Source organism: Hydractinia symbiolongicarpus, chromosome 12 (assembly GCF_029227915.1).
Source record: "Hydractinia symbiolongicarpus strain clone_291-10 chromosome 12, HSymV2.1, whole genome shotgun sequence".
Lineage (NCBI taxonomy): Eukaryota > Metazoa > Cnidaria > Hydrozoa > Anthoathecata > Hydractiniidae > Hydractinia > Hydractinia symbiolongicarpus.
Window position 1 is genome coordinate 9,973,580 of NC_079886.1, and position 12,892 is coordinate 9,986,471.

The window sequence follows — 12,892 nt, forward strand, 5'->3', positions numbered from 1 at the left end:
CATCGCCTGGTATATCCTGAGAATACTATATGGCGTGTAAGCGCCATTAAAGCGCCGGACAAATTGACCAACATTGAATATCGAAAGACAATCCCTGTTGCAGCCAGCAGCTAGCCTAGCTGATCATTTACCTAAACAAAAATTAAAGTTTAGATAACTTTTGATTCACGATATATATAGAGATGGCAGTAATGCTGATTTAGATTTCCACACCAAAAGCATGCCATGGTTGTTGCATCAATGGCATTAGTTCCAAGTTCCGAAGGGACTGAAGAAGAGAACTGCAATCCCCTGTCAATGATAGCATCAAACCCAACTCAACGTGAATCTGGACAATTGGAGCAACCAGGAAGCTGTAATGATGAAAAACAATGTGTAAAAGACAATAAAAATTGTATGTCTATATTTAATAAAGGAGGTTTAAAAGAAGAACAACAATTAAAAAGGTTGGTTTCATTGCAACTTGATTTAATTGAACATCAACAATCCAGCATAATGCGAAAAGATCGACAAATAATCTCTCTTAAATCAGAGAAAGATCAGGTAAAGAGCTAAAATATATTTATTGTTCTTGTTTGTATAAAGAGGTGGATATCCCTCCTAGCTAGCCAGATGTGTTAGAGGAGAGAGGGGGGCAACTTTTACTATTATAGTTAGCCCATTTATATTCCATCCGAATTATGTGATCATCTGAACAAACAACTCCAGAACGATCTGTCTGCTTTACTCGTGTCATATATAACTTCCTGGTTATTGACTATAGGCCATCCCTTAAACAACTTTGCAAAAATGCCAGTAAAAGAGGTGGGTGTTTGTGTCAGGTCCAGCATAAAAGGAATCGACTGAAATGTTCTAGTTCTGTGTTTTGCTTCTTAATTCATTGATATGTTTTTTTCCAATGTAAGATTCACTGGAGTTATTTCTTAAAACCGATTTCTTGATTATAATGATTGCAATACTTAGCGACTTGTCTCACATACAGCTAGTAGCTGCTTCAAACATCCCTGTGTACCTTTTCTGCTGCTCAAGAAACCAATGCAACATTAGAAAAACTTGTAGCGAATTAACAAAGAGGATCGATGAAAAGTTATTCCTAAAAATTTTCTCTAGCCTGTCTGGTTTCATAATATATTGGTATGCAGTGATGGAAATAACGTCTGGACATTAGATATGTCCAACTATTTTTTGAGAGCGTCAATCAAAAAATTTTAACAAACTTAAAAATTGTCTGTTCATTTTTTCAAAAACTTTGATATTTTTTTAATACTTGTTTCAAATTCATGAAAATTAAAAAAGTCAAATACGAGTCAGATACAAGCGTTGCTATTAATTGCGAGTACAGAAAAAAACTGTCCCTTTGTTCAAAAATGCGATTTTTAATTCCTCAAGCACTGTGTCTACAATGGAGGAGGGTGTTACAACAAGCATATTTTTCATCTTGTCATAATTTCTCCTTTTTCTGTAGTTGGAGGCACGACTTGGTCGTATGGAAAGAAGGCTGGCTTTGCAAAAACGACATTCATTAGATCCAGATGAGTTTCAAATAAAGTCAAAATCTTCAGGAGCTGGGGCTAGGATGTAAGGATTTGTTACGCTTTAAATTTGTACTTATCTACATTTTTCTTTATGTTTTCCGTTCTCTCTTATCAGCTCCACTCCGACATCTTACTCAAGTAAAAATCCAACGTTAACAGAAGCCGAGAAAAATGCACCAGCCTTACCTGTAAATGTCAACTCTCGTTCAGATCGCAATTTCAGATTCGGCAGCTATCTAAGGACAAATAAAGCATTTCTTCACATGTCAACAAAGCTTAACCTAAAAGTTGATGATATTGTTGTTAAAGATGAAGAAACAGAAAAATCTGTTGTTTCTGGTAAATTCTCTACTGACATTTCAATTAAGATACACATGTTTTGAGTTCAACCTGGGTGTTTTTTAAAGGAGTGGTCCAGTAGAAAAAAGGTTTTTTTTAATGCTGTAAATAAGTTGCAACATTAAAAAGTCTGCAAAAATATATTTTTTGCTTGAAACTTGTTGCTTTATTTAAAAACCATGTCTAATTTTTTTTCCAATTCCAAACTCTGTAGAGACCCACCAACCTGTTGAGTTGTGACGTCACTGGCAAAACTAGTTTTTTTTCAATTTCTGCAGCAATCAACTGTGCCCATAAACAAATTAGAAGTAAGGGTATCAAAATGTTGTAAAATACAGAAAGTTTGTCTTAAAAAATAAAGAAATAGCAACACACATTGCACATATATTCATTTTTTAAATTCTAACCAATTTGGTGTTGCTTAATCCGAATTTCCGAATTTGAAAATCCACTGAGCCACTCCTTTAATAATTCTAAAAGAGATTTTCTAAAAATCCACAGAATCAAATGCTTTTTAGCAAGAGCCCTGTCAATTTATCAGTTAACATTTTCAAGTTTATCAATATTTCATGAGGGCAATTGTATGTACTTACAGTACAGTCTGAATGTACTCTACCAGAAAACTCGCATGAATAGTTACACAGAACAATAACATTGCGATAGCTTTTGTTTTTTTAAGAAAATAATTGCCTCACTGATAAATGACCCCACGCGATCGATTGTTTAATCACAATAGGTTGCAAGATCAATTTTAGCAATCTATTTTGCGCGAATTTTTAATTGTAGTAATTAAATATAAAAGTTTAGATTCCATTTTCAAAGTTTAAAAACGAAAAGCGGCAATAGAAATGTTTTTTTAAATCGCATTTTAAAAGTTTATAAATGAAAAGCGTTGATAGAAATGTTTTTTAAGATCGCATTTTAAAAGTTTATAAACAAAAAACAGCGATAGAAAAGATTTTTTAGATCGCATTTAAAAGTTTAAAAACGAAAAGCAGCGATAGAAATGTTTTTTAAATCACATTTTGAAAGTTTATAAACGAAAAGCGGTGATAGAAAAGATTTTTTAGATCGCGTTTTAAAAGTTCAAGAAAGAAGAAAGGCGATAGAAATGTTTTTTTAGATTGCATTTTAAAAGTTTAAAAACGAAAAGCGGCGATAGAAATGTTTTAATTTGTTTCAATAAAAAAGTATGCGGAAGGATTTATTTTACGTTGTTTGTTAAGAAGGAAGATATTGTATTTATTTCAGAATATACACCATTTGTTTTACAAAAATAAACCATAGTTGTATTCTTTTAATGAAAAAACGCACAAGTCACTTAATAGTTGTGAACAATGCTTCTCATATGTTTTTAAATTAAACGCGCATGAATCTTTTTAGTAATTAAATCAACAATACATTCTTGCGCAATGTATTATAAAACTTTGCGAAAGATTTTTATTATTTAATTATTTCACGCTAATACTTAAGGGAATATCTTATCAATACATTTACATAATGTATCTCGCTATTACAAGAAATATAATTGCTCCGATTTGCGAGCACATGCAAATATAAACTCGCAAAACTCTTAAGGGATTTTATTATAACAAAAGACAAACGACTGCTGTCCTCTACGCAAAGGTGTGATATTAGCGTGTACGCGGTAGATTACATTCAGACTGTACTGTATAATCTCAGGCTCCTGCTTCTTATATGTATGCGCGTTTCGTGCATATAAAGATTTGTGCTGCATATAAATAGATAGTGTATTTGTTTGTTTGTGTTTGTTTGCTAACTTCTGTGTTAATTACAGTTCCACCATGGAAACTTGTTGCACATCAGGATAAACCCGTCATAACAGGTGGTAACGAAGAGGTAAATTTTATTACATGTTAAATACATAGATTTTTTTTAACAGTTATCATAACCAGATTGATAAGGAAATCAAGGCGCTAACTATTTCTTATTTCAATTGGATTATACATTTTTGATACTATGCTGCTATAGAATAAAAACTAAAGCCATCTACCTCAAAAAAGTAATTTCTGTTTTAGAGATTATGTGTCAAAACTAACAATTTTGGTGTTTTTTTATTAGGTATATTAGGCAAATTAGGTGACTTGTCATACTTGCGTACAGACAGACAGATGACAGCTATTATTACAGAGATATGTGGAAAGCTATTTCTTTAAATTCTCTTTGCTTTTTTATGTAGGATATATCAAACGAGGCCTTTGCCAGACGTCATTTAAAGCCAGAGACAGAAGAGAAGAGGAGAAAAAGGTGAATGTGAGTTTTATATAAGTTAAGTTGTTGCTTTTAGAGTGATGTGAAGCTGTCAATGTCATATTTAGATGGGATTTACAACATTTAAGACAGCAACGTCATCATGAAATGCTTTCTCGTAAATACAATGAAAGACAAGTTAATAAGACACAAGCAAAGACAGCCTCCAACAATTCAGTTTCAAATACATTGGCTCGAGATCCCTCAAATAGTATGCATTTTTTATTTTCTTGAAACTCCATTTTAGTCTCATTTATATCACAGAATTTTAAGACAAGATTAAACTGTATTCAACAAGAATGAGTTCATAACATGGTAGTTTTTTATCATAGCACATACGGGTTTTTGTGGATTTTTTTCATTCTCAACAGAGAATGCTTTATCCCAATCAGACCTCCGATCATGACGGGCCATTAAAATCGTTGTAAGTCATATTGAAGAAGAACTACTTTGTTCATCACTAACATACTGCCTGGCAGTGAGCAGGATTTGATCCGCGGTACTGAGAACTGACAGACACAGACAAACCCCCTCGGTTGAGAATAAAAAAACACGGATGTGCTATGATAGAAATTCACCTATGTATACACACCATCCAGATAAACTATCTGAGTTCATCACTAACATATTGCTGCACATAATGTAGTTGGTTCAATATGGTAACTACGCCTTTCATAGAGTTTTGTTGGATTTACATGTTTCTTGATAAGTGTTTCAAACACTCCTGTCAGTACCCTGTATCAACATTTATGGATACTAAAATTAATATATATTTATTTAGTAATGGCAATTGAAATAAGTGACATTGTTCCAGTATGTGCATTTGGTCGACCACTTCCTGCAGTGGAAGTCAAGTAAGTTTTTTCTGAAGTTTTTAAGTTGATAAAAGGAAAAAAAGTTGCTGAAAGAAATGATATGTGTAACCCGTTTTCAGTTGTTTTGGAAAAAAACGCAAATTATAAAGTATGATGTGCCGAATCTCTTTTTTTATAGGGAAATGGAATTACCATGGTTTAGCATAGCAAAGCGTGAAGTTCAACTTCGCAGTTCAAAAGAAAGAGTGTCAAAACGATTAAAAACAAGCCATAAAAAGGGCCCTCTTAAAGTGAGTTATTGTTTGTTCATGTATTTAGAATAATATGAAAAACACTAGTCGTTAGCCCGTGGAAAAATCCACGGGTTCACCCGTCCTTTTTATACCGCATTGCGTGCGTCTTACTACTTGCACAGCTAAGCTACCCTTTTGCGTGACAAACAGACAGATGTATACGGGTATTATAATATAGATTTGTGGCTGAGGGGTTTTAATCCAATTTCTGTGAGCAGTAAATCTTGTGATTTTTTTAATTATATTTGCATTCGCGAAATAAAATTCTTGCAAAATTGAACTTTTAGATCATGTTTTCATATTTTTCAAGTTCATAAAATCATGACAAATGATAACTAAGTTCCTGAATTTTAATGAGACAGGTCTTGTACCAATGATTTGCTGAGACCAAACAACATTAATGCCATGAAAGTGCTTAAAAACGAAAAATTTGAAGCTAATGTATTGGCAAGGGACATACTGGAATAAGCTTCTGTTGTCAGATTTATTATTTCATACAAATACCTATGCTATTCTTTACTCTAAATTTGGTAAGTGCTATATTTCAAACTTTTCAAAACAAGCATGTGTTGTTACCACAAGACAAACTTAATTGTGTTGGATCGCTTTATTGAGCCCACATTCAGAATACACACCTGGTATACAAACAAAGAAATATTTAAAAATGGGCTGTTTAATAGTACTAGTTGGTGGCCCGTGGAAAATCCACGGGTTCGCCCGTCCTTGTTAAAACGAATTTGTGCGTCGCTACATCATCATCATCATTATCATCATTCTCGGCTTAACGTCCGTTTTCCATGCTAGCATGGGTTGGACGGGGTGTATTAATGACCCTCTTCCAATCTGATCTATACTGTGTTAGATCTAAACTCAATTTCCTCTGTATCAAGTCTGTCCTGCATGTACATGCAGTACCATTTTGCATGACAGACAGACGCACACGAGTATTATAATATAGATTTTGGGTGCAGGAAACAGAAATTGGAAAGTGATTGGGTATATTTAAAATGTCACACACAAAAAGAACACATTACAGAGGAGAGAAAATAATCTGCATGCACAAAACATAAAAAATGAATTAACACACTTTTACTTTAAAAAACCCCAGAGGAATCAATAAAGATTGCATTGGGGAAAAGTCTAAAATTTTTTGTATATTTAAACTGAACCTTGCTGTTTTCTTTTCATGGGTTACAACTTTCTAAACATGTTTAGGTCATAAACACGCTTAATCCAGCTTTTTGCAGATTTAAGTTGACTATTTTTAAGTTAACACAAACTTCCAAAAGTCACATAAATTAATTTTGTGCCACGTTAATTTTCTGGAATAAGTTAGCTTTTTTTAATGGCAAAATTGGAAACATCAATTCATGTAGAAATTTATCCCATTAAGGTATAAACCTTATTTAAAATGTATCTTTTTGTATGTCGAATATCAAACAATTTTGCTTAATTGTTGTTGTTATGAGTTGTAATATTTTGTTGTTGTTTTTGTTTTTTTTTAGAAACAAAGTGTTATTAAATGAAGGTGGAACTGAAGAAATGTTAATGTCATTGTGACTGACATGTATTAAAACACCAACCTTTGCTTCTTCCTGCGAACACCATGAAATAAACGCGAAGCTAGACACACGTGTAACTTGCTGTATTATAACCTGCATAAAAAACTCAAAATCCCAAAATATGTTTATATTGTAAATTTCTATGTATGAAAACTGATATTGTATGTTGCTGATCATCTACGTTTTGTAAACATGATGAACCGACATAAAAGTTACTTGTTGATTCTATGTCTACCATACCCTTTAATGATGAAACGTTTGTTTGCAAAAAGTTTAGAGCATATGTTGGTTGATTCCTATCATATTATATTTTTCGTTATTTTATTTTGTTCACTTATTTTTTTTTATCTTTATTGCTTGAGAGTGATACAATTTTTACCACAATCAGGAAGAGTTTGAAGGTTAAACTTCTTAAATACCAGCAGAGTTTCGATAGGTTTTTTATTTTGTTTTATTTATTTAGAGTTGGTTTACATGTATAGTAAAAAATAATTAATTTACACCAACTATTAAAAATTAAAAAAAAATAACGCAAAACATTCATAACACATTGTTACTGGCAAATTGAACACTGACAATATGTTCTTGTGATTCCATGCCAGTGCCTCTCAAATGTGGAAAGAGTTTAATCCATAGTTATTGCAGGCTCTGTTTTTATAGTATTACTTCTAAGCCTGTATTACAAAGAAAAATATTGCAAAGGTTGTCAGGAATAAACATACATTAAGGACAGGTTGTGTAATACTAAATAATACACTTTTACCAATAATTTAAAGAAAATTGAAAAGTTAGGGATGTTAGTAGCATCCCTATATATTCTCGAAGATAAAAACCATATTTACTATGAGGTACTAACATTTAATTTCTCAACCTTGTTTTTTAGAAATAAATAATGACAACACAACTATCCAACAAATGGAATTTTAATGAGTTTTTCACACTTTGAATTCTTGTTTTTCAGGTAGACTATTTCTGATTGAATTTCCAAATGGTACTCTCCATCACTGCAATATATTGCATGTAATATTGTGCAATTAATTTTAAGATCTAGTTTATATACAAGAGGGGTAAAAAACGTTCAAAAATTTTTTTAATATTGCTTAAATGCACAGAAAACAAAATTCGCTTGAAATTGATTTTATGAAAACCTATTATTATTATAAAGTAATATTTTTACAGGTTTCATCTACTTCAGCTGATAGGTATAAATAATGTTCAAAAAAGCTTCAATGTTATGATATCTTAGATGTAGTTCTTCTGTGTAATGTGTTACTAAAAAGATATTGATGGTTGTGATGTTGTACTGTAAAATATAAAGCCAAATGTCACAAGTACAGACCCAGCTTGCAGGGTCTGTACCCTTGACTGGGGATTAAGGGTGATTTGTATTTTACGATACAATATCAAAAGCATCCAGTACTCTTTTATGCTTAATTGTAGGGGGGGGGGGGGGGGGGGGTCAAATTGCACTTTTTCAAATTTTATATTTTAGTAGTGAAAGGTACCTTTTTTAGAAAAAAAAGATTGACTACTTTGAGTTAACTATTGTTTGCTTTAGATTAATCAATGGAACGTATTAAAAGCCTTTCTAAGATATCTTTGGAAGAGTCAAACGAACTGCTGCTCAGATCACGTATTGATCAGCAATCCGAACTAATATGCATTCTTAAGCGAAGAGCTGATGAATATTTAGAGAAATGTATGAAGCAGGAAGAAGAGTTGGTTCGATCAAAAGAAGAATGCGAGAAATATACAAGACTTTACTTAAAAGAACAGAAGATATCGGCTGCTAAAATTTCAAAATCGGAAACATTGGAAGTTAAGGTTAATGAAGTGATGAAAGAGAAAGATGAAATAAGTCAAGAAAGGGACAAATTAAAAGCTGATTATCATACACTGAAAGTAAGAAACTTAGCTATGCACTCAACCTGTGAAGATTTTGTTTTTCTTCTTCTGTAGTAGCAGCTTTTTCGGCAGTCTTTAATATGTAATCAATTTAGGGTCAAATTTTTGTAAAAACACTTTGGCCAGCATTTTGGAAAACCTCGTCAAACAAATTTAAGATTGCATCAAAAAGTTTAAAAAAAAAGTCTGGAAATTAAATTCAGAAAATTTAGGATTTTTTTCAAAAGTCAAGATAGTTTTGTTGTGTGGAATTCAGTTGTCAACTATTAGTTTGAATGAATTAGCATCTAGAAGATATCATTCTTTAATAGCAGACAATAATTTGCATTGGTCCAACATCGCCAAGGGCGCAAGTGGATACTGGTAATTTTTGACAAGTTCTGCACATGTTTCAGGGTGTTTTTTTTGTTCGCAGTTATAGCAGTTTCGATTTAATGGGTTATCAGGAAAATTGAGGGAAATCTTTGTTTCAGTCAGAAAACAAAAATGAAAATGGGCTTGCCACACTAAAAATAGATTGTCATTTTTTATCTTTGAACAATTCTGCTTTCAGAACAATATCTGAGCCAATTTTAAAGGATAAGTGGAGAATTTTTCTCCTGTATTTTTCATATTTTTTTATTTAGGAAGAAAACGAGAAGCTGATAGCTGCTGAAAATGCGAGTAGAAAGAGTATTTTGCAAGAAATGCAACGAACTCTTCGCGAGCGACAGTCAGAAATTCTTCTTCTGAAAGAACAGCTTAAGTAACACGTGTTTTCTTTATCATGATAACCTAGATAACCTCATTCTAATGAATGTTCTTTTGATAACTTTAATAGTTTATACAACCCTGCATCTACTAATTTTTTAATTACTTTTTAACGAAGTCGTTCTCGCGTAGGCTGTCTATAATATTATTCTTGTTTACATTTCTTTCTCTCTTGGTTTGATAGGAGTAACGAGAAACAGAATGAAAAGAATTGCAAAGAGCTGAAAAACGAGCTTGATGCAGCCAAAAACAAACTTAAAGGTATATAGACCACTGAATTATTACTAAAATGTACACAGCTAACAAGAACTATTAATTTAAGTAATAAAGTGGAAATTACAAATTAATATGAATCTCCACTTGTATTTACTACCCCAGAGTAAAATGTGCAAGGGGTACTGCTTCTTTGTTATTCTCATAAAAGTCAAATTTGACCCTGTCTTATATTCGAAGAGGCGGGGGGCGGGCGAAAACGGGGGTGCGGGCGGGGAATTGCAAGTGTGGATCTTGTACACAAAAAGTAGCTCCAAGTAAGTCCGTTTACAAGAACGGAGGAGACGCCAAATGGCGTTTGTTTATATTGTAACCATAATTGTTTAGACGACACTGCAATGTTGTTAAAGCAAGTCACCACTTTGAAAGATATGTTGAGTGAAACGAAAACAAAACTGCAGACATCTCAACAAAAAGTGAAAACAACCAAACAACAAGCAAATGAAGCACATAAAGAAATGGAGGTAGAGCATTCGTATGTTAGATTATTTAGAACAAAATATGTTCCCGTGTTTCTTTCTTGTATCCTGGTTCTCACGTCAGATTCTGTACCGGTTTCGAAAAAGCAGAGAATCCACCCAACAAGGCAGCTTTTAAGAGGAAAAATATCTTAAAATGCGAAAGAAAAACTTTTGTGTCGTTGTGTTTCAATTTTTAATCATACTCCTGGTGTTTTTGCTTATCAATGGAAAAATCAATCTTGGCATTGATAACGACCAAGTTATGTTTTGTCCAAGAAAAAGTGAGAGACACCCCCATTTTATTTTATTTTGCGCCAAGTTTTATCAACTGAACTCCCCTCTTGCTTAAAAACAAAACAAAAAGCATCAAAGAAAAAGGTTATAAAATCAAGATAGCATTAGAGGGAAATAGAGAAAAGATTCTGCAAGACACCCTGCTCGATTGTTTATTTACGATTTTAAGCAACCATATTAACATAACAGTTTTTATATATTTTAGGATGTAAAGAACGAGTTAATGTTGGTAAACAAACTATATACAAGTGAACGAGAGAAATGCAAAGAGTTAGAAGAACAATTTATGTGCGTGTTTGCTTCCTATTGTCGCGTGATAAAATTACTTTGACGTTTTTAAAGTAATTGCTCCCTAATCACCCATTCAATTCGACGTGCTCTCATAACTTAATTATCTTATTTATTGATTATTTTGTTAACATATTTTTAGTTTGTCTGAGAACGGAAACAAATCGGAGAAAAGAAGAATTCTTCAACTTCGCATCACAGAACTAGAAGAAGAACAAAAAGAGCAAATGTTGGTAAGGAGAATAGATGATTTTTATTTATACTTTATGATTTGTTTTTATTTTTAAAACACTCCAATGTGAATATAATAATCGCCATTAGTTGTCAAGGTTATCGCTAATTTACTTTTACGCTTTCGCGGTACTTTATGAATACAACACTACGATAAAAAATTCTTTTTAATAAAACGAGACGTGATAAGAAAATCCAAAATGGCCAAATATAAACGCCACATCACAGAATGCAACATTTGAAGGTATTTTTAACTGCTTAAGAAATGGCTGCGCAGATTGACATCAGACTATCGGTGAAATATTTGCTTTAGTGAAACTGAATATAAAAAATGGCCAACATCTAATTCAAATTTTTTTTTCAAGTCCTTTAAAAGCGGCAATTCATTACGAACATAAATTTGTTAAAAAATCACTTTTTTTACATTGTGTGTCAAGTACACGAAATTTATTTTATATATAACCTATTTTCAGCATTTCGAAGCTTATAAGAAGCACACCGAAGAACTTCTATCCAAAGAGAAAACCCTTAATGAGAGATTACGACGGGTAAAAAGCCAGAAGTCGACTCTGCTGTGAAGGGTAGCGAATAAAGTATGGCGTCGTTTTTGTATCCTGTCTGTATGTAGTGAAAATTATTTACTTTGAAATTGCGGTTGGAATCATTTGCGTGGAATGGATAGTTGGTGGATGATGGCTCACCTTGTTCGAGTTCGATTCTTGTAAATAGATAGTATTCCCTTTTTCAAGTTAATTTTTTGTCAAAGAAGTATTCATGCCTTTTGTGTTTTTGGTGTGATAGTGCATTTAAAATTTAACTGTGTATATACCTTATCAGTAAAAAAAAGTCGGCAAAAAGTGACTGAATTTTGGCTAAGTGACTAATATTTTTTGCCGACTAAAATTTTTGCCGACATTTTTTTTTCTGCCCGAACTTTTTTTCTAACTTTTTTTCCGACCACCTTTTCGCTGTTTTTTCTTCCTTGTTGCTAATTTTTATCAGTTTTATGCAATTATTCTTCATTAGTGACTAAATTTAAAAATTTAGTCAACAAAAATCGACTAAATTCAAAAATTTAGTGTGCAAAAAGTGACTAAATTTTGTCCAAGTGACTAATATTTTTGACGACTTTTTATTTTTGTCGACTAATTTTTTTGCTGACTTTTTTTTACTGATAAAGTATATGAGTTAAAGTATAGTATAAAAAAATCGTGTATGTTGTAAATTATTGATATGTAGTATATATTTATGTATATATAGCTACTGTCTGTAATATTCCTTGGACGCATGGTCGAGACGGTAATGACGGAAATTTATTCAGACTCGAATTTTCGTGACGGATTAATTTAGACGCAATTTTTCTTGATTTCGAGCAACATTTTGTGAAGTCTTGTTTTTGCTTGTAAATATTATGTTTTATCGTAGTATGTAAATAGAAACAGATTAATATATTTTAGTACTGCTAATGCATTGTAAATGGAATATATTTTCATCATAAAAAAGAAACGATCTTCCTGTGAGTGTCTTTTTGAAATAATTTTTGAAGTTGCCGTTGTTGTACTGTTTGTTTAATCGACAGTTGTGGTGTATCAATATTTTTGGAGAGAGATAGGACCAGAGCTAGACTTTTTGGCCAAACCAGTCCTGGTTGATATAAAAAATGTATAACTATTTTTAAATACCACAAAAAGACGCAAGCCTTAATGTGATCAATATTAACTCCGCAAAAGCAATTTTGATACCCTGCTTAACTTGTTATCCTTCGTAAACACTTTTCTCCGTTTGCATATTTTACTATTGGGAAAAAACTATCGATTAACATGCGGTCACTGTTTCTTAACGACGTTTTTCCGTATACCCAGGGACTAGGAAAAT

The 12,892-nt window shown here is 32.4% G+C and overlaps 2 protein-coding genes across 2 annotated transcripts; both read left to right on the forward strand.

Moving 5' to 3' along the window:
• The first annotated feature begins 81 nt into the window (after positions 1–81).
• LOC130621747 (male-specific lethal 1 homolog) lies at positions 82–7,026 on the forward strand. The gene is made up of 9 exons (XM_057437089.1): positions 82–543; positions 1,466–1,578; positions 1,651–1,874; positions 3,673–3,734; positions 4,075–4,142; positions 4,214–4,356; positions 4,927–4,999; positions 5,139–5,250; positions 6,759–7,026. Exons 1-9 carry the CDS (start codon positions 226–228, stop codon positions 6,777–6,779), a joined length of 1,134 nt encoding a protein of 377 aa, XP_057293072.1. The 5' UTR covers positions 82–225; the 3' UTR covers positions 6,780–7,026.
• Positions 7,027–7,668: 642 nt separating this feature from the next.
• LOC130621754 (coiled-coil domain-containing protein 89-like) lies at positions 7,669–12,537 on the forward strand. Its single transcript, XM_057437096.1, has 8 exons — positions 7,669–7,776; positions 8,374–8,717; positions 9,347–9,465; positions 9,655–9,731; positions 10,071–10,207; positions 10,704–10,786; positions 10,929–11,019; positions 11,491–12,537. Exons 2-8 carry the CDS (start codon positions 8,382–8,384, stop codon positions 11,593–11,595), a joined length of 948 nt encoding a protein of 315 aa, XP_057293079.1. The 5' UTR covers positions 7,669–7,776; positions 8,374–8,381; the 3' UTR covers positions 11,596–12,537.
• Positions 12,538–12,892: the final 355 nt, after the last annotated feature.